Source organism: Mustela nigripes, chromosome 14, assembly GCF_022355385.1.
Source record: "Mustela nigripes isolate SB6536 chromosome 14, MUSNIG.SB6536, whole genome shotgun sequence".
Taxonomy (NCBI): Eukaryota; Metazoa; Chordata; class Mammalia; order Carnivora; family Mustelidae; genus Mustela; species Mustela nigripes.
The window spans coordinates 87,915,660-87,938,197 of record NC_081570.1 but is presented as its reverse complement, the minus strand read 5'-3'; the positions used below and the strand labels follow the sequence as shown (position 1 = coordinate 87,938,197).

General features: G+C 35.8%; 1 protein-coding gene across 1 annotated transcript in view; it reads left to right on the top strand.

Annotated features, from left to right (window-relative positions):
• Nucleotides 1-22,538, top strand: part of COL11A1 (collagen type XI alpha 1 chain) — a 207,965-nt gene that overhangs the window by 130,460 nt on the left and 54,967 nt on the right. The window contains exons 37-41 of the mRNA XM_059377355.1: nucleotides 1,907-1,960; nucleotides 6,366-6,419; nucleotides 9,530-9,637; nucleotides 10,033-10,122; nucleotides 10,375-10,428. Coding sequence (XP_059233338.1) covers nucleotides 1,907-1,960; nucleotides 6,366-6,419; nucleotides 9,530-9,637; nucleotides 10,033-10,122; nucleotides 10,375-10,428 — 360 coding nt within the window. The remainder of the gene's footprint in view (nucleotides 1-1,906; nucleotides 1,961-6,365; nucleotides 6,420-9,529; nucleotides 9,638-10,032; nucleotides 10,123-10,374; nucleotides 10,429-22,538) is intronic.

The following is a 22,538-nucleotide window of genomic DNA, read 5'->3' as shown; positions in this document are numbered from 1 at the left end:
GAGCCTGATGCGGGGCTCGATCCCAGGACCCTGGGATCATGACCTGAGCCGAAGGCAGTGGCTTAACCCACTGAGCCACCCCGGCGCCCCAAAGATCACCATTTTAAAGGATTATGATATTTTGCAATAAAAGTGTAACCTGTGCTTCTCAAATCAGCAAATGTAATGAGATATTGAAATATATATTTACAGATTGTTAGAAAATGTGTAAATGGTTTATGCCGATGGCAAAACACATCATTTGAGAGGCCTTTTAGTACTGTGGGTGGGGGGAATGCCCCATTTCTGTATACTATCCTTTAGCTGCCACTCTGTGTTTTTAGTTAAAACTCCTGCCCCCGATTGACAGTACATTTATTCCTATATGTATCAAAATAATAATACACTATAGACTTTTTGTTTACTGTTTTGAATTACTGAACTTAAATGAAGTCTGCTATCAATTAACTACTTATTTCTGTGCTTCATCTTTAAACTGAGGGCAGAGCTAACACTTACATGGCTGCATATCTAGTGCCTAATACATAAAAATATGTAATAGGTGCTTAAGAAAGAAGAAATGTTTTGGGGCCTTGATTAAAAACACTCCAGTGTTGATCTTTTCAGAGGCTGACACTAGACTCACTGAGGTGATCATGGGACCCATGAGCAGATCACTGAGTAAGCGATAATCTTGTGAAGTGTCCTAAGAACAGTCATTAATTCAGAGCTGTTAGTTCACATGGCAGCCCGGGATGAGATGAGATCAGGGAACAGAGCTGGGACCGGAGTCAGGCCTTTCTCCTGAGCTTTTGAAGTCAAAGTCAAAAAGCCTTACTCCAGTGAAACAAAGCTGTCAGTGAAAATAATCTTCTTTTGAAAGAAAGCCTCATTTTCTAACTTAGTATAGTAATAATTGATATTTGAAAATAGATTTTTGTAAATAATGTATTTTTAAAATAAGTAGATTTAAATGATTAACAGGGTGTGAGATGTGTATCTGTTATGGTTAAAAATATTACTAAAATGATCATTTCTCTTCGTTTATCTGGAGGGTAATAATATTTCTGCGTCTACCTATTAAACCTGTTTTGAAATCTGACCCCAATACTTAATGGTTTCTGAGCAGGATGACTAATCCATAGTGCAGACTAAAGAAGCAATCTATAGTTCTACTAAGTATCTAAAACACAGGAACCACACCGAGTTGTTTACTTTAAGTACTCAGTTAATTGCTTCATTTATTTCTTCAGTCATGACACAGACAGCATCCTTTAGAGAAAGCGGTACATAGTAGAGCGGCTGTCCAGGGCTTAACAAACATTATGTGTCCAAGAGGATAGTTAAGAAAACCAGCTGAAAAAATTTGGCCCTGACAACTTCTAAAATTGAACATAGACCTGACCTTTTTCCCTTTATTTGAAGCAATTGAAAGACAAATTGCCCTTGTTTCTAGGTTTGTATTTCTTTTCATTCTTATCAGTTAGAAGCTCAGACCACCACTAGAGGACACCATCTTTCTGCTATCCAGATCTTGATGCACAGGAAATTGAGTTAGGAACAGATCACCAAAAAAGAGGGGAAAAACACTCCTTTGTCAATTACTGAAGAACTAAACCTTTTTGTAAAATTAAAAACACAGATTTGTATGAATGTGTTTTTTTTAAGATAGACGTTAGTGAAATCATTTATAAATGTAAAATGTTCATAAGGGAGTAATAACAATTTTCTCTTGGTCACAGTTACAGATAGAATTATCCTAAAGAGATATAGACACATACCACTATTGTATATAAAATCAACAGAACATCAAAATATGATACTTAATGAAAATATGATGAGAGAATTGTCCAACAGATAACGTTTAAAGTATAAACAATTTCAAGGAATATTTATGACCTGTGGTATTTAATATTTGTGATTTCAGGGACCACCTGGGAAGGATGGCCTGCCAGGACACCCTGGACAACGTGGAGAGACTGTAAGTGACCCCACCCTTTTGCCTGAAATTTTCCATCTCTAGTACCTCATCATTTCACAAAAAGCTACTTTATTATGAGGATTATTAGGTTTTGGATAATGGAGAAATTAATCTCATTGAAACTTTTATTTAAAAAAATGTATATATAAAATACATAAATTGACCTAAATTTGTATCCCACCACAAATGAATATACTTGAGGATATGGGGTTTGATTTTACTGTCTTGACTGCCAAGAACAGCACTTGAGGCTTGAGCTGACAGAGAAGAGCCCATTATCTTTTGGACACCTCTCCAAGGTTGTCAACCTTGACCTTTTCAAAGAAGTATTTATTTAAAGATATATTCTGTCCAACCCTATCACACGTCTACTCTCTAAAGGAAACATGTACACTAGGCCGTGCATTTAATACATTCTTCTATCCAGAACAAAAGGATGAAATATTTCCTGGTGTTGGAACATCATCAACATCAATCTGTAACTGTGTTGAATGCATCCTCTCACCTCAAGTGAGAAAATGTAAATGAAAAATGTAACTGAATTTTATTTTAAAGATTTTATTTGTTTACTTTACAGACAGAGATTATTAATAGACAGAGAGGCAGGCAGAGAGAGCAGGGAAGCAGGGTCCCTGCCAAGCAGAAAGCCCGATGCGGGGCTCGATCCCAGGGCCCTGAGATCATGACCTATTTTCTGTGAATAACAGTGATTTGGGCAAGGGGGAAACTGGCCCTTTAAGTATGGTTTAAAAATCCCAGTGGGTTTGTTTATTTATTCTGCCAGTGTTACCAAACCATGTGTCTGGCTTTTCCAGGGGGATGTTAGTTTCATCAGAAGTTACCATAGCTTAGCACATTTCCTTGGACTCAATTCTTGGATCTCACCATTGATTAATTTTATCCAGATTTCCTAAGGAAATCACAACACAGACTAGCTTTGACGATGTGTTTCGAAGGCATTTTAGGGCACGCAGCCAGCATGAAGACACATTTGGAGTTGCACTGTAGTGCACACACAGCAACAAATCTGAAAACAGGATGATCTTTTTGCGTAGGATAAACAGTCTATCAGCAACAACTCAATTCCTGTTTTGCTCACCATGTGATGATGCTTAGTGTAACAGCTTCTTCGTTTTAGTCAGATTGTAAACTTCAAAGTCTTGGATTTCAAGAGCAGAATCAAATATGATTTAGTGAGACCAAAGAGTAAAATTGTTTGGGTTTCCTCCCGGGAATTACATCTGCATGAGGAGCATAAAATAAACTCTTTAGTGGAGAATCCATACTCCGATTTGCAAATGTACTCTCATTCAAATCTTGCAGTCAATCATTTTTAACTAAGTCATTGTGTAGTTTTGTGGGTATAACTCTAGAATATTTTCAAACTGTCTTTTGAAAAGGGGGTACCTAGAGAATAGGCATTATAAAATCCCTTTTGTCTTCAATTTAATCAAGACCGTCTGCTTCTACCCAGAGGAACTATATTATATATAACATTTAAATTTAAACAAAGCATATTAAAATAGCATATTAACTAGTGATTCTAAGATAGATATTCTCCTTCAGTAGTTTCTCATAGAAAAATGGAAAATTGTATTTCTGATTCAAATCTACTTTTTTTTTTCTTAAAGATTTCATTTATTTATTTGACAGAGTGATAGAGAGCACAGTAGGCAGAGCGGCAGGCAGAGGGAGAGGGAGAAACAGGCTCCTGCCTGAGCAGGGAGCTTGTTGTGGGGCTCGATCCCAGGACCCTGGGATCATGACCTGAGCCGAAGGCAGCCGTTTAACTGAATGAGCTACCCAGGCGCCCCTCAAATCCACTTTGAAGAGCAAGAGTGCATCATCCTGCAGTCAGGAACTTTTCTTTACCGCTTTGTTCTGTGCTGACTGGGATTCAAAGGATTGCCTTGTACAGAAAGAACCAGAATCTAGAGCAGCCATATGCTGCTATATATGTGTCACCTTATTTTCAAGGAGAAAATTCTTTTGTTATATTTGAGATTCATCCCCAGTGAGAATTCCTTGAAGTGTCATTCTCCTGTTTTACAATTCAAAGCTTTTTAAGCCACTGGCAATAATTCAAAATAATTTCTGTTATACTGAAACAACCCAAATTTGTCTCAGGAACACACTGACCAAATCCTACAGTCATCCTAAAATTAACTTAGTCTCCTACAGATTATCAGAATAGAAGTTAACATTCTTACTGGGTCTTGCAGCAGACCCAACATAGCAAAGCTATCTCCATTTTCAGGGACTTTGAAAAACATAATTTAACTTATTATTCTAAAATTAAATGGCAAGTGTAGTCTTATTACATGACAGTATTTAACAAGCACACTCCATTGTGAACTATGTAATTTTCTTGTTCAAGGTCTTTGTTACATTTATTGGATATTTGCAAATACTCTGAATGTATTAGAAGAGCAAACATAAACAAGCTGTCCTCCAGTTTCTCCCGAATCAGTCACCTGGTCAGATGTGCTAGCACCCAATGTTTTCTCTTTCCACATTTTTCACAGAATTTCCTCAATTAAGCATTGATTTTTAATCAGTTGATTTTCATTAATTATTATTATAAGCATTTTTTTGTGTGCTGTTCTTGCTCTTACAGTTACTAAGGAAAAAAAAATTAAAACTTTAATTTTTTTTTTTTTCACATTCAGTATTGCATTTATATCTTCATGTCAAACTTAGCGATCAGAAATTCGGAGGAGGGTAATCCAGACAGAAGGAACAGGCTATGCAAGTACGTAGTGTATGGCTATCTTCAGAGAAGTGTTATAAAATCAGCATGGCTAAGAATGTAAAACATATTCTATGATATAGACCCTTGTATTAGTTTGTTTTGCTATTTTTTAAAGATTTTTTTAAAAAGACTTTACTCATTTATTTGACAGAGAGTACAAGCCGGGGAAGTGTCAGGCAGAGAGAGAGGGAGAAGCAGGCTCCTCATTGAGCAGGGATCCCGATGTGGGACTCGATCCCAGAACCCCGGATCATGACCTGAGCTGAAAGCAGGCACTTAACTGATTGAGCTTCTCCGACGCCCCTGTTTTGCTATTGAAAGTGGGATCTCAAGAGAAACCCTGTTGATCATAAGAATTAATGGATTTTAAAAAGTAAAAGAAATCTGTTTTCTTACCCTGAAATGTCAATTCAAGTAATTACAAATATAGGTTATTTTCCTTTTCCCTACTATAAAAATTCTGTTACTATTAATAATTCAGTCCGTTATCTGGGAGGTTGCTGTATAAACACAGGACTACAGTTTCTGCTCTGTGCTTTTCAGTCTTATTATTTCCAGTCTCATGTTGCTGTCAATACTTCGGCAAAGGCCATTTGCTTTAATTCAGTTCTGAAGGTTTTTCTCCCCATATTTTGAAGCTACTTGTCCACCTGTTAAATGTAAATTAACTTACATGAGAAGGAAATTTGCCAGTCATAGAACAGTCATACAGAATGACTAATCCAGGAGTCTAGAGAAATAAAGACACCGAAAGATATGCTCAAAGGCTTTGTTTAGTGACTACCCACTGCTTACATCTCCCAGATTTTATCTTAATGGCTGCATTATTTACAAGGTACATTCGTAACTGTATTTGGGGGAACTTGAAGAAAGAATACTGATAAAATGCTGACATGATTACCAATCATGCAGTGTTCTTTTTATAAATGTACTCGACATCCTGTTTTTTTGTTTTTGTTTTTGTTTTGTTTTGATTCTGTTCTTACTTTGCTTTATGTTGGAATGCAGGAAAGGAAAATGCATTAGTATCACAAACCATAGATTTATGTCTGTATATAGAACCAGTGGACTGTTTCAAGAATGTCTAAATCATCATTTATTTTATCCATAACATTGCTATGTTAAAATTCTCACTATTGTTTGACCAGGTAGAATAGGGCTCAGAATACATTCTCCCTCCATCTTCATCCAATGGTCTTCTTTTCTTTTTTAAGTTTATTGAAAGTAATCCTTGGACTGTAATGTGAAATAATGAGGGTAGTAAATTTAGAATTTTAAAGAAAACTGGAATATAATAACTGATATTTAAGCATTTAATAATAAGTATTTTTAGGGGCACCTGGGTGGCTCAGTCAGTTAAACATCTGGCTTGATTTTTGGCTCAAAGCCTGATCTGAAGGTTGTGAGTTTGAGCCCCGTGTCCAGCTGCATGCTCAGTTCATGCTTGGGATTCTCTCTCTCTCTCTCCCTCTTCCTCTGCTCATCCCCCCCCCCCCAAAAGAAAGAAAGAAAGAAAGAAAAGTAATAAAATAAAATAAATTTTAAAATAAGTATTTTTAGCCAAAAAGTGACTTTGTTTTAATGCGAGTTATCTTAGCCAAATTTTAATTTATGCTTTTTCATGTTTTAACGGATTATGTTTTCTTTCCTTAGGGATTTCAAGGCAAGACTGGCCCCCCTGGGCCAGGGGGTGTCGTTGGACCACAGGTATGTCCCTTTACTTTATTTTTCTAATAAGATTTATTTTCCTGTTTACATTTTCATCTTTTCTATTCAAATCTGCCCATTTTATTATGATCCAAAATGGTGTATTTGAGATTTTACATCACATTTAAATAAATGCAACTGACCTTAAAATAGTTGCAATCTTAGCTGAAGAGATTTTTTTTTTTCAGTTGGCTGCAAAAATAAAAGAGAATAAAACAAATAATGAAGATTAAGTCAGAAAATTCACAAAGAAGTTAACATGAAACCCCGAACACAGTACCAATCTGCTAAAACCACCAAAATGGTTTATTGGAAAGGTTGACCATCATGTTTTCCCCGTGTTTCAAATTACAAAATGACTTAGATTTCTGAGTAGAAATTAGATTTAGATGTATAATACATTTGAAATATAATAAAAGCTTTGAACACAGATTTTTCCCTTAAATTATAATATTTGTCATATATTGCATGTTTCTTGAGATTTTTGTCTTTATAACAATGATTTCCATCAATGATAAAATAGTTGCAACCTTTGAATATGCCTAAATAATGACAAAGACAGTTTGTTCAACATAAGTGGCAGGAAGAGTCTCAAAAATTGATGCAATATGTTGAATTATAGAATAATTTGTGAGATAGGAAATATTTATTCTGGCAAAGTGTCATTGAATGGAAAGGACACATTTAGTTTACTCAGCGGAATTTTACCCCTGCTAATAACAAATAATAGCAAAAGAGCAAGAGCAGTTGAATAAGTGTTTTAATTATTTAATTGCTTTAAATAGTTTTTTTCTCAGCCTATAATTAGTTCTTAAGACTTTGTAACTCAAATACACCCACACACATACTCACACACACAAACACACAAACGATAAGCAGAGAAACAAAAAACCGCATCTTCTTTCTAGGAATATGTGTAACAGAAGCAAAAATGAAGAATTCTTGGAATGATTAATCATTTAATTCCAGAGATGAATCCTGAAGCAAGGGAAATGCTGTTTATTCTTTTAGAAAAGAAAAATGCATACTTGCATGATTTTTTTTTTTGCCTACTTTTCTATGTATGTGCTGAAGAACTCTTTTTTTTTTTTTAAAGATGTTATGTATTTGTTTAGAAAGACAGCATGCATGCGAGTGGGGGAAGGGATATAGGAAGAGAATCTCAAGCCGACTGCACTGAGCATGGAGCTCCATGTGGGGCGACATCTCACAACCTTGAGATTAGGACCTGAGCCAAAGTCTAGAGTTGGTTGTTGAACCTACTGAGCCCCCCACTTACCTCTGTACTGAAAAATCCTTAACTGCTTATCAGTTCTAATTAAAAAAAAAATACTCCCTCAATAATTAGCTACTCTTATTATTTTTTTTCATTATAAGCAACTTTGTGGCAATTTTCTGTGAAAAGATATAACTTAAAGAATGATTCCTATTACATTCAATATCTGTGAATAGAAATGAAATCAAAGTCCAACTCTCATGTAAACATCAAGGGGCTTAACTGATTATTTCAGGACCTTACCCCTTTTGAAAATTCATCTCTGCCTAATGTAGACACCTGGCTTCTGAGATCTTTGTTGTTGTTGTTAAAATATCAGGTGTTTTACTGGGGATGCATTTCCATTGGGTTAGTTTTCTTTATTGGTTCTTTTAAGAGAGAAAATCCAATTCCTGATTTCAGTAACCTAATTTTTAGGTTAAGAAAAAGAAGTGATTTAATAGGAACAATATTGATTGTGATATTTCATATTTATTCTGTTTTTTTATAGTCATATGAATCACTGCTCATTTTTGTCTCAATGGCGATAGCCATTAAATTTGGATCAATTTTATATTGCTTGCTATTGAAATTCCAGTGATCAGATATTCAAGAAATATTCCTCTGTGGAGTGTATGTTTGTACATTAATGATAAACTGGGGACTTTCAGCAACATACAATTAAAAGAATTTAAATCTAGAAATTTACACTCAAATATAAGGCAGATGCATTCTTTATCCTATACTAGAGGCTAAGAATCTGTTGCATTTTTAGAGAAATAACAGGGAATGATAATGCATAAACACCTTCAGCAATACATTCCACTATTTAACAGCTTTAGCATCTGGAAACTTTCCCTTTATATGTCTTTAACTTAAATCCTTCATTTTGCTTTATTCTAAGTGGAAATACAGAGCAACTGGTCACCATTCTCTATTTACACTTGAAAGCTCATTAAACTTTAGCACCACAGAACAGCACCACTCAGGGGACACATAAATGACCTGACATTTTTCACTTTGGCATTTGTAGCAATTTAAGGGAGCGGGCTGTTTGTTACAGCCTTTGGCCGGGAGGAGCTGCCAGCCCAAACTCGAGGCCTGCAGGATCTCCCTGCTACATTCCCTAGACTTTGTCAAATGAATATAGATTAACCGTAGAGAGATCTCCAGTCATGGAAATTCCAAGGAGAACTGCTTTGGCTGTTTGGGTTCCAGGGGACCGAGGCTTATTATCAAGCAGTGATTCATTGAGTAGCTACCGATGTGGTACTGATGCCTCTTTTAATCCTAAACTCATTCAACTAATTATATAAAAAGAGGGAATGGGATGAAACTAGTTAAAACCACAGGGTTTTTTTTTTTTTTTCTTAATTTTATTTATTTATTTATTTGACACAAAGAGTTAGAGAGATCACAGGTAGGAGGAGAGGCAGGCAGAGAGAGAGGGGGAAGCAGGCTCCCTGCTGAGCAAAGAGCCAGACACAAGTCTCCATCCCAGGACTCTGGGATCATGACGTGAGCTGAAGACAGAGGCTTTAACCCACTGAGCCACCCAGGCACCCCAAAACCAGAGTTTTAAACAATACTTTGGCCTCGCTCTGAAACACTCCTGGTATGGAACAAAGAAAATAGCTTTGTGAATTTACCTACGTAAATCAGGTCCTAAGGAAGGATGACACTTATTTCTTTTCAGACTCCTCCCAGATATGGTGCTTTTCTGTTTTGTAGGACAGCATGGAAATAAGTGAAAATGATTACCTTCTGTGAAAAGGAGCACTATTTCTTTGGGATTTGTGTTATCCTTATCAAAAGTAAAAGAGCAATCTAATGAGATTTCGCTGATCCAATTTAGGGACCAACTGGTGAGACTGGTCCAATAGGTGAACGAGGACATCCTGGCCCTCCGGGGCCCCCTGGTGAGCAAGGTCTTCCCGGTGCTGCAGGAAAAGAAGGTGCAAAGGTATGACACACTCAAGGAAACTTCTTGGCTGAAAACATCCATTTATTTTTCACTCTGGCTTCTCATCACTTGTCCATAGGGTCTCTACATATTAGCATAGTATTTAAATAGATCAGAAAAATATATCAGTAAAATATCCAGCTTATTATACTTTAAGGTGTGACTGAACAAGAGCATAAGACCCCTTAGGTCCATTGGCCATGAAGCCGTGCATTTATACACAGTCTTAAACATAGGTAGTGGCCAGTTCATTTTAATGTCTACGGCATTCCACACAATATCCTCATTATTGAATGACATTTAGGTTTCCCTCACAGGTTAGAGGCAGTCACAGCTTTGCGTATAGAAACATGTAGAAATTACCCTCTATGACTGATGTGTATTATATTCCTTAGGGTGACCCAGGTCCTCAAGGTGTCTCAGGGAAGGACGGACCAGCGGGACTGCGTGGTTTCCCAGGTGAAAGAGGTCTTCCGGGAGCTCAGGTATACGCAGCATACAGATAAAGCATGTCAATGAGATTACTTTTCAGAAGCATGTTTCTCAGACTTAACTAAATATGCATAAGTCATTAAGGGGAGATGCCTCAGCATAAGCATTGATTATCGTAATATATATGACAATGTATATTTGTGCCTAAAACACTTCTTACCATCTCCATTTTATCCATCATACACCTCCTATTTATATTCAAGTCACATGGATTCATTTTCTTTGTTTTTATTCTCATTTCCCAGGGTGCACCTGGGCTGAAAGGAGGGGAAGGTCCCCAGGGCCCACCGGGTCCAGTTGTAAGTATGATTATAACAAATAGCCGTGCTACCCTGGGTTGCAGATTATAGCTCTTCTTTCATCACTCTCGTGCTGTGATCCTAAGGTGTGTAGGAGAGAAAATAAACACACGTCAATCAAATCAGTCAATGCCTGGCTTCTACTAATTGCATGCACTAATGAGTGCAGAAACAGATTGGAAATATTTACTCCACCGTTGCTGTCAGAAGGTAAAAGGAGCTAGCTTGCTTCTTAAATACCCAAGGAAATAAATCATGATTTGTCTTATTGTAAGTACTGGATGAGACTTGAATTTTGTCACTGCTTTTAAAAAAAGTCTCCTAAGCGGGAAAGGTATATATTCATTTCTCTGTTATCCGGATTGCTTTATTTAGTTAATGTAACCTTACGAAGTAATTAGCAAATGAGCAAATACCAGATTTTTACTTCACCTTTTCCTTTTATTTTTTATTTATTTATTTTTAAATATTTTATTTATTTATTTGACAGAGAGAGATCACAAGTAGAGAGGCAGGCAGAGAGAGAGAGAGAGAGAGGGAAGCAGGCTCCCTGCTGAGCAGAGAGCCCGATGCGGGACTCGATCCCAGGACCCTGAGATCATGACCTGAGCCGAAGGCAGCGGCTGAACCCACTGAGCCACCCAGGCGCCCCACCTTTTCCTTTTAGAGATATAGATCAATCCCTCTGAAAGCAGTTGAACACAGCCTTCATTTTTGCCCATGAGTTCACCTTTGTTCTTACCTGTACTTGGAAACGTTACCAATAACAGCCAAACTTCCAGGTTTAGTGGCCTCCTCTCATTCTCTTCTCATTCATATTTCATCAAGCTGAAAGGCTGAAAGTGGCTTTAAATCCTTATACGAAATGTTGACGTCATATTCCCCACCCTCCAAAGTATTTTTTTAATGTGTCCCACTTTCTTTTTTCTTTCTTTTTTTTTTTTTTTTGAAGATTTTATTTATTTGACTGACAGAGATCACAAGTAGACAGAGAGGCAGGCACAGAGAGAGAGAGAGGAGGAAGCAGGCTCCCTGCTGAGCAGAGAGCCCAATGTAGGGCTTGATCCCAGGGTCCTGGAATCATGACCTGAGCCGAAGGCAGAGGCTTTAACCCACTGAGCCACCCACGTGCCCCTGTGTCCCGCTTTCTTGATTGCCACTGCTGCCACATTTGTTCAGACTCTCTCCTTGCTCAGTAGTGTCTTACCTCATGCTCCTGATTCCGTTTCCTTAGCTTCTCCAGTTTTGCCCACTGATTTGAGAATACAGGCACACATCCTTAACTATGCCCTCCTTCTGCTTTTCGGCAGCTCATGATCCCACATTGCCTTCAGAAATTCACTCCTTATAATGATTATTGAGTCATCTTCACGGCTTGGTCCCATTCACCATAGTCTGTTTTACTTGCCTTGTTGACTCCTTCTAATTCTACCCAGTTTAATGCGTTGAACTTCATCCTTCTCAAACTACCACAATCTTTTATATTTTGCAGAGAGAATACTACTTACTTTTCCCTTTCTTCAATTTTCCCTTTCTCTACTTCACCAAAATTCTACTCACCCCAAAAAGATAAGGCTGAAATGTTAAATCTTTGTAAAGTCATCTCTGGACAGTTTGCCTCCATTTCATTTATGGGTGAAATTTCTTCACCTTTAGTGATTTTTGTTGTGGTTTGTATTTTAGAAATTACATGGGAATATAACCGTTGTCTCTCTCAGTAGAATGTGAGCTTCTATGTTATTTTAGTACCTCAAGACATAGTGCCCGACACATAGGAATCCTTCCACATCTATCTATTTGAATTATATGAAAGCCTGATATTGGAGTTAAGTGTATATAGCATAACGAATACTGAGAACATGGCATGATAAACTTTGGCAGATTGAATAACATATTTAATCTGCAAATCACGTAATTGTCATGTTACAATGATTAAGGTAGGTATGGACATACAGTAGACATTTTTTAGAAGGAAAAATAAGCAGTTCAGCAGCTATATTTGACCTTCTATATGCATAAAATTTTGTAGAATGTTTAAAAATATCCTCATAAATTAGTGCTGGTAGCACTAGCAGAAACAACAGCTGAATATGACAGAAGTTTTCATTTGAGCATAGACTTTTCAAACTGTTCAGCACAATCCAATCCATTTAATCAGAACTTCAGGATCTAAAGTGCGTTCATTTTAGGAACTTGTATATATACTTTAAGATCAGGTTATTGTATCTGTGAAAACTGAATCATGACGGCAAGGATTATACTGTTTAAACTTATCTTTTAGGGTCCAATCAAATAATGCTATTCCAGGTGTTTGCAACAGTTCATATCCGTATTTTTGTAAGGTGCACAGTATATATAAGCAATACACTCAACAGAATGGTAATCAGCAATTATCTGACGCATGAAAATGACATATTAAATATGTTATGAAAATCTAGTGTTTATTTAGTTGGCTTCAACACCACTTATTTGGCAGTTGCCACTTACCTCCCTATATGCAATTAAGTTCCATGGAATATATCCCTTTAAGTGGCTTTAAGATAAACCATTTCGAAAGAAAAACACTAGAACTTAAACGACACTATAGAGACCATTGATGATTAAATCCCTCATGACATACACACAATAAATATCAATTCTGCAAGGGAGGGAGAAAAAGAAGAGAAAGCAGCAGAAAATGTCTTGCAGGAGGTGGCTTCACAGAGGGCAGAAGATTGCAAGGTCATTTAAGAGCAAGAAAAAAAAACAAAGGTATTAGGGAGTATCTGATCATACCAAAGCGGAGTACATCGGGAGAAGGACTAAAATTGGATGAATTCTTGCTAGGATCCAGGCACTCTGCTCTGTATTTATGTAATTTAAAGCTAAAGCAGATCTATAATATGGCATATGATTATTGAAGTTCTAAAATGGTAAGTTGAAGTCATTTGAAGATTTGAAGTTTTTGAAGCAAGTGGAGAAAAAAATGAAATGCAGTCTTTTGGAGTAAAACTTAACTTTAGGGAAAATATCATTATTATGATGTAACATATAATGGAAATGAGAGACTCGATGAGCATAAAAGCTCAGTGCTCACTGTCTTGATGGGAGTGAGCCAGCGATGAGGCCATGGGAAGTCGAAGGACGGTGTGGATGTAACAAACATGAGGAAGGCAGGATAGGAGGATTTATTACTAAGATCAGATGTGGGCAGTGAGGAAAGATGAAAGCTGACTGATGACCTCAAGCTTGTGTCCTTGTGAGAGTGACAGTTTACTGATGCCTTCCATGCCTGGAGCAATTTTACCTGGTCAGGAGCAGGGACAACAAAAACAAAATACTCCCCACATGGAAACCCAAAAGCTCTCAGCCGTCACAAGAGATTTTAACAGGCTTTTCTGCTTTGCTAATAGAAATGCTCCACAGAGGCTCACTGTGAGTTCATTTATTTTGAGTTAGTACCCTTGTTATAATAAATTCACATATCCAGTTCTGTATGCATCAACTAATTGAAATTCTCCTTAAAGCTGATGCAAAAGAAACAACTAAAGACATCATTCATATGTATGGGTTCCTTTATTGCTATAAATTATAGTAAAGAAGTATATGGTGATGTCTTACAGTGTATATCAAGGTTTTTATCTTTTTGTGTGTGGGGGGGGGCAGAGGGTGAGGGAGAAAGAGGGAGAGAGAAAGAATCTTAAGCAGGTTCCACATCCAGTGTGGAGTCCCACATGGGGCTGGATCTCACCATCCTGAGATCATGACCTGAGCTAAAATAAAGAGTCAGATGCTTAACTGACTGAGCCACCCAGGCACCCCTGGTAACAAGTTTTTTGTTTTGTTTTGTTTTGTTTTACCTGGTAACAAGTTTTAAACAAACCTTGGTTTACTCCATCTGAAGCAATTATGTGCATGTGAAGGTTGATTAGGAAAGTTTTATTCCAAATGCAAAGTTTAAAAGAAAAACTTTTGATTTTCTAAGTGTAAACCATAACTTACCCAGAAAACTGTTCATGTTATTTCTTATCTTTTGGGATTCAAGACTTTGTATGGTGTTACCTTGCAGCTGACAGTAAACACAAGGAATCAGGAATGGTGTCTTTGGCATGAAAGATAACACAATAGAATATTTTGTAATGAACAAAGAGTGACATCAAAATATCAGAGGAATATACCTAGTCACTCAGTGAGGGATAATGAAATTCCAAGTCATAAGGGACAACGTCATACAAAAATATCCTGTAAAACTTCTTGATTCTTTAGTGGATGGGTCTGAGTTTATATCCATCTATATTAACTTTGCCTTTGAGATATTGACCAAGCCATGGTAAGTGTAGGACTGAAATTCTTAAGAACAGAGAGGGATAGAGATTTTGGCTATTCACATTAAAGAAAATATTAAAGTGATGGATTCTCTGCAGGAAGAATGTGAATAAAGAATGTGAAGGGTAAAGGAAATAGGAAAGGGAAATGAAGTAATGTTAGAAGTGTTTATTCTTTCAACTCTTAATGCTAGAAACTTTATCATCTTTATTTGATTTTATTATTGGCTGCCAGACTCAGTAGATATTATCATTCCATTTTTTTAAAGGCAATGGATCTGGAGCTTAGAGAAGATAAACAACTTACCTGAGTTCATAGTCCTTTGGAGACAAAAAGTCATGATACATTACACAAACTCATTTCCAGATACGTATACCTCTCCCTCTGCAGAATCTGCTTAAGTGTTTCTTCTTCCTCTCCCTCTTTCTCCCTACCTCTCCCTCTCTCTACTCTTTACTTTTTCACTGCCCCCAGTTGCATTTTTCCCAAGTCCTCTTGATCTTTCTCTCTTGCTGTGAACAGTGTTTTTTCAAAAGGAAGAAAGTTACAGGAGTTAATATCACAGCTAACTGACTTTAGCATTTGTATTCCTATAGGTGGTTTTTATAACCATAGCTTAATTTAAATGAATGGAAGTTCAAACTACTTAAACAGATGTACAGTTGAATCTTTAATGACTATAGATGTTTCTTCAGTACACTATTGAATCTTCAGCTTCCTAATCCTAGAATACAGTTTTGAAGGAGCCTAGGTGTACTGTGTGTTTCTGGATTACTAGAGAAATAAATTCCTTCATTGCACAGGATATTGATGAACTAAAACTAAAAACTCGAAGTAGGGCTTTTATCAATTAACAGTTCTTGCTCACTGTGAGATTTTTAAAGTTTGTATATGTCACAGTTATGTACCTTGTACACTATTTTTTACATATTCTGATCCATACAAAGCAATATATAGTATCTCAGTCATCCATCCATCCTTGGGCCTATCTTTATTTATAAATATTTTTGACATCCATTCTCTTTATTCATAATCCATTTAGTAGAAATATACTTCGGGCTGGCTTTGTCACATTGCTGTGACATCCTACAGAAGTGGGCTTACTGAAACTCTGCTAGGTCCAGCTGTGATGTCATTGGCTTATGTTTGAAGAAACAATGATATGTAGTGTTATACCAACCAAAAGGACCTATTGGAGGATGTGGGAGATTGCCTGATGCAGAGCCCTTGTTTTGAATATCCTTAGAAGAAATCTCTTACTAATCATGGCTTTAGAAATCTTTGTAATTTCTTGAGCAGTTAGCTAGCTTTTTTTTTTCTTTTCAACTGTTATGAATTGTGAAACCCATTTCTCTTTTGACTTTGACTTACAAAAATCATGGAGTTAAAATTGAGATCCAATTGAAAAAAAAGAAAAAAACCCTCTGTTTCGGTTTATGACTGTTTTTTGTAACTTTCTGAATTCAATTTTATCAAAAAATACATGTGATGTACTTTAATATTACCTATTATCTTATTATGACTATTTTAAAATAAATAATTTTTAAATTTATTTATGTATTTATTTATTTTTTATTTATTTAAATAGATAATTTTTTAAATAAAAAATGGACAGGACCCATTAAATTGATTTCATAATCCATGAGTTGATCATGGCCTGAAGTTAGGAAAGACCTTGGTCTGTTGTATGCTTTTTTTTTTTTAAAGATTTTATTTATTTATTTGACAGATGGGGTCACAAGTAGGCAGAGAGGCAGGCAGAGAGAGAGAGGAGAAAACAGGCTCCCCACTTAGCAGAGAGCCAGATGTGTGGCTCAATCCCAGGACTCTGGGATCATGACCTGAGCCGAAGGCAGAGGCTTTAACCCACTGAGCCACCCAGGCGCCCCTGTTTGCATTTTTGATTACTAATATTATTGCTTCTATCTTTTGCCAATAAAAAGTTACTTGCTTATCTACTTTTCTTGTCTATCCCTTTTTTTCTTGTCTATTTTTTATTTGTATTATCTTATATTTTATGTCTTCCCCGTAAGCTGCCAAAATCTTTTCTTACAGAAAAACTATAATTTAATAAATATCTGGGGGGACCTGGGTGGCTCAGTAGTTAAGCCCCTGCCTTCAGCTCAGGTCATGATCTCAGGGTCCCGGGATTGAGCCCCACATTGGGATCCTTGCTCTGCGGAAAGCCTGCTTCTCCCTCCCCCACTCTCCCTACTTGTGTTCCCTCTCTCACTGTTTCTCTCTCTATCAAATAAACAAACTTAAAAATCTAAAATAAATAAATAAATAGATAGATAAATAAATACCTAACTATACCAGTCTATTAAGTTCGAGTTATATAGATTCATTAAATATTTCCTAAAAAGAGCTTATGATATCTGAGGAAGACAGATATGAAGTAGATAAATTAACCTAATAAATAAAAAGTAATACATTAAAATATAGCACAAAGGAGACGAGATGGGAACAATGATTTTTTTTAATGTTCTAATTTTAGCTATAAATAAAAATCAGTTTTATCAGTGAAAAGCAAGTTTTCTAAAGTTGTGCTACTTGAAGTGAGTGTATATTAAGAAATAGTTTCTCGTGCTCCCACTGAATACAAACAAAATGAACCCAACAGGGTGCTGTGACTTTGGGCTTTTAAAGTTTGGCAAAAGTCAAGTGCTCACTGTATGCATGCTGTTGTACACAAGAGCTGGTAATAGATGCCAATCGAAGCACAGGCATGTTTTCTGATCTCAGGGGGTTTACTCACTAAGTGGATGTCTCGATGCACACACACAAAGCAGAAAGCAACAAAGGATTGAAGAAAAAGAAAGGAAGACAGTGAAACATTTTTCTCACATGTTGAACATAAACTTGAGTAAACTTTTTGTATTTATGTAAACACAAAATATATATAAACATATGATGCAAACAAATTCTCAGATTGTACCTACCACCTATGTTTTCATGAAACAAGATCAAGGAAAATGCATTCCCTAAAAAATCTCTCCTCTGTGTATTTTTTCTGATATGAAACCACCTTCTTGCCAATAGTTCTTTCTCTAAAAATAAGGAGATTAAAATAGAATGGTGCATTTAGTAAAAGCACCTACCTTTTCTTGCAACCCCTTTTCTTACAATCACATTATTTTCCCCTGAGAGTGGTAGGAGTTGATATGGAGAAAATGTATGAGAGGGGGCCAGACATCTAGCTTCTAAAAGGAGATGTCCAAGATTTTAAAATTGTGACTTACATACTCTACCCTTATGCTATGACTTCTATTTCACGACTATGTCCAGATTGTTTTGACTCTCTTTTCCTCTTTATGTGCTATTATTTTTTCTTGTCACTTATTTCTTAGGAGTTTATATGTCTTTCCTCTCAGAATTTCTTTTTTTTCTAGTTTTGTTTTTATACCCTATTCCAAAGTACCTTCTTTTTACTGGCTTTTACCTAGTCCTTGATCCAGGAAATAGATAAATTCTAAGCAGGATTATATCTCCTGACTAATTCATCATATACTGTCCTCTTCAAGACAGAGCACATTTTCTCTGTTGGAATCCAGGTTATGACATCCAACCAGGGATGAGCAAAGTATAGAGGCGGTGGGGATCAATGACCAAAGACTGAGATATTACAGGAGTTAGACTTAATTATTCAGTATTTTTTTAAAAGATTTTATTTATTTATTTGACAGAGAGAGATCACAAGTAGACAGAGAGTCAGGCAGAGAGAGAGAGAGAGAGAGAGAGAGAGGGAAGTAGGCTCCCTGCTGAGCAGAGAGCCCGATGCGGGACTCGATCCCAGGACCCTGAGATCATGACCTGAACCAAAGGCAGCGGCTTAAACCACTGTGCCACCCAGGCGCCCCAATTATTCAGTATTTATGCTTTAAATTCTGGTAATGCTTGATAATTTTATCAGACTTTTTGGCTTGTATGATCTAAAATATATATAATCTGGGGAGTGTGAATTTCCTCAATTTGTTTTGTCATGAAGCTCAAGTTGGCTTTAAAAGAAAGGGCAGATTTTTTTTTTCTCCTTCTACTTGAATAGCTCTTGTTTTTAAAAACTCCTGTTTATGCTTCTAAATACTAAAAGGGTGGGGAAAAATCTCCACCCTTCTTTTAACAGTAGGACTTTAGATATACCATATAGCCTGGATCTTAGTTTTCTCTTCTATAAAACTTCTCTCTTTGTGGGCTGTCTTTTAACTGAATGTTGATGAGATGATTCCTCTGCTTACCACTTTCATTTACTTTACAAATGCTTTTCAGAATATGAAACACCTAGTGAAAATAACAGGAACTATTCCTCTGGGTGCACTTCTGTGTGAGAAGAGTTTAATAACCACACTGTTCTCTTTGCTCCAAGAACATAAACTGATGCTATTCCTTCTTGTATTTTCACTGTAAAGTTTAGAGGAAGAGGCTGTAGAAGAGGATTAAGCTAAGATAAAGTTAATATAGCTACTTAATGATAGAAATGCTAATCTCTCCCTTTTAGAAGCAGCTATGTTTCTACCTTTCAGTTGAAAACACGTAACCTGTAGTGGTTAATATTTAGTATTAAAATAACAGAATGAATGAATGAATGAATGAATGAATAACAGGATTTTATGATATCATAGTCATAATTCACTCAAGTCAACATATACTACTGCCTTTGCTTTTGCACGGCAAAGAAAAAATAAAACAAAAAGGCAACCTACTGAATGCCTTTGGAAAACATTTAATTTGCCATGTCCCCATTGTTATTTAAATCACGGTGAGGGAAAATGATATTTCTGTGGGTTCTATTTTTCTGTGAGTTCTTTCCAGTTAGCACTTCTGATATGTAAAATATTTGTCATTGGTGTAAAAGGTGAATATACCAACAATTTAAATTAGGATTAAAGATATTCTGTGGAAAACTCTCTACCCTTCTTTTAATAGTATAACCTTAGATATACCATGTAAACTTCTAGATCTTAGTTTTCTCTTCTATAAAATTTTACTTTGGGACGCCTGGGTGGCTCAGTGGGTTAAGCCTCTGCCTTCGGCTCAGGTCATGATCCCAGGGTCCTAGGATCGAGCCCCGCCTCGGGCTCTCTGCTCCTCGGGGAGTCTGCTTTCTCCTCTCTCCCTCTGCCTGCCTCTCTGCCTACTTGTGATCTCTGTCTGTCAAATAAATAAATAAAATCTTTAAAAGATAATTTACTTCTACACTCATTTGAAATTGGATATCTATTTTTGACATATATGGATGTTCATGCACAGTTCTCTAAGATATGTTGCTTTCATACTTTTAAAATAGATATAGTTCAAAGAACTTTGGAGATATTACTACATTAAATACCACAAAAACCTGGGGACAGACTATTTCTGTCCCCATTTTATTGGTGAGAAATGTGAGCCTTTGAGTGGTTAGTCAATTTGCTCAAGATGAGAATTAGTGGTTCTGGACATATCACACATACTATGGACACATTTATTAGGGTCTGTTATGTTTGAGTAACTACTCAAAAGTTCTGGAGGTCAGTGAAAAAAGTAAGCAAAAATCCTAGCCTTGTGGAGCTGATCATTATCCATTTAATCTGTGTGTAAATTCAAATGTATTTGTTTAAAGTGTAAATATTTATTTATCTGACAATTGTAAAGCTCTCTGCTCTTTACTATAGTCAGCTATAGAGCTATGCAATACTTTCTATCACTGTAAATGTCTACCCTTATGGGGAAAAAATGCATGTCCATCATGAGTCTGTCAGGGTTCCTACCTACCACAATATATTTTGTATTCCCAGTCAGTGTCACAAGAAAATAGATTTTAACTATATTTTTTGTGGAATGTGCAGATGGGTTCTCTTTTTAATACAGGCTTTAAATTTTTATTTTTTTTTAATGAGATTTCTCTAGTGGTTCAGTTGAGAACTAAAGAATTCATAAGACTTACTCTTTTAAAAGTTGGCCTAGGAATATTTTTAAAAGATTTGCGTGTTTGCAAGATCATTCGCTTAATACTTCATTTTTAGAAGTATAAAAGATCATTGCAGACCATGCTGTTATTAAAAATATCTAGACTTACAGAATGTTTGAAATAACTAATGGAAAAAGAAATCACAGTTATACTTTAGGGCACAAATATACATCCGAAAAGTCTCTTCTTATTGTTTTCATCCACTGTTTCAAAGTTAATGAGCTGTGACAAGATCATGAGCAATATTTTAACTGCAGGAAAGTAATATGTTTTTATTGTTAATTTTAATTCAGTTTCCACAAGTAAGATGACAATCTAAAATTTAATCTTATGAATGCTCCAAGGGAGTAATTAAAATAGTTAAGCTTTGCCATAAAAAATAGCATATAATATCTTCAAACTATAAACATTGTCATTGATTCAAATCAGCATTCTTTCTCTATTTGATATACAAGAACACTTTAATTAATTTTAAATATTAAACATACTTTGCTGGAAAATTAATAAGCATTCCTTACTTAAGTAAAAGCTATTAGTTATTTTCATATAACTTGTCAAGCATAGTGTATCCAGCTAAGGAAATACATATTTCTGTCAATTTTTACACCACATTTTCTAGGGAAATACATTCAAATGATGCTTTTTCTCCCACAAATTTGGGAAATTTGTATTGACTACATATAAATACATTTAGATCTTAAATTTTTTTAACATATCTATCATGTTCATATATTTTGTAGAAAGACCAGTGCATATCTCTAATTCTATTATCATGCTCTTATATTTATTACTACTATTTATTATTATTTGATGCATATAGTAAATATTTTATGCTTTGGAAATATCAATGAAGAAAGCATGGCGATATTTACAGGACAAAATTCAGGCCAAATCTTACATTAATTCCTTCAGAAAATAATGGTAGAAAATCTAGCATACTATGGTAAGTTGTGTAAGGAATATTTAGAAGGATGTCTCATGATTTAAATTCTCAGAATAATGCAACTTTTAGAAAAGATGGTTATTATACAGGGCTTAAGGAATAGGCTAAACGTTTAATCGTACAGGAAAAGACCAAAGACTTCCCAAGATAGAAGGTAAAAGTGAACCATCACTAAGAGGTAACAGCAGGCATATTGTATTAAAGGGACAATGGGAGATATGATGTATTAAGAGAAAATAACTTGCATATTACATACTAAAATATGAAGTAAAAAAAATTCCTAGTGTGTGTATATATGAGTATTTTGGTGGGAATTTCAAGGATAAATACATTCTTAAAAAGAACCATTAACCCAAACTGTTTCGCTTTCTGTACATAAGAAAGATGAGTGAGCTTCTAAAACCAAAGGTGGAACATAATGAAAAAGTCTCAAAACTGAAAACAATTCTTTGTTGTTGAAAATTAAAAGTCAACTTGTAAGCAATAGTGACAAAAAGCAAAGATTCTAATGAATTGTTTAATGAAGTTTAAATGAATGATATCAATGATGGAGAATGACTATTTGGACAAAGGACCTACCTCTTGCCATAAATTCTTTCAGGTTTTCTTATTTTAGAGGGTGTTCAATAAATAGGAGCTCATTCTGAGAGAAGTGATCTTAAATGGCTATGTTTCTCCACTTACTAAAATTTAGAACAATAAATATGAATTATAATGGCACGAACAATCAGGGATTCTTTTTTTCTCACCATTTTTCTATGAAATACTCAGTGCTTAGGAAAAAAATCTTTGTATGGATCATGGCACATCAGGCCCTTATGGCCTCTATCTGAAAAAAAAGCAAACTCTGTTAGAATTAGATTATATTGCATCCACAGAGTACTTAGACAATAATTGTTTAATAGGCTTGATAATTGG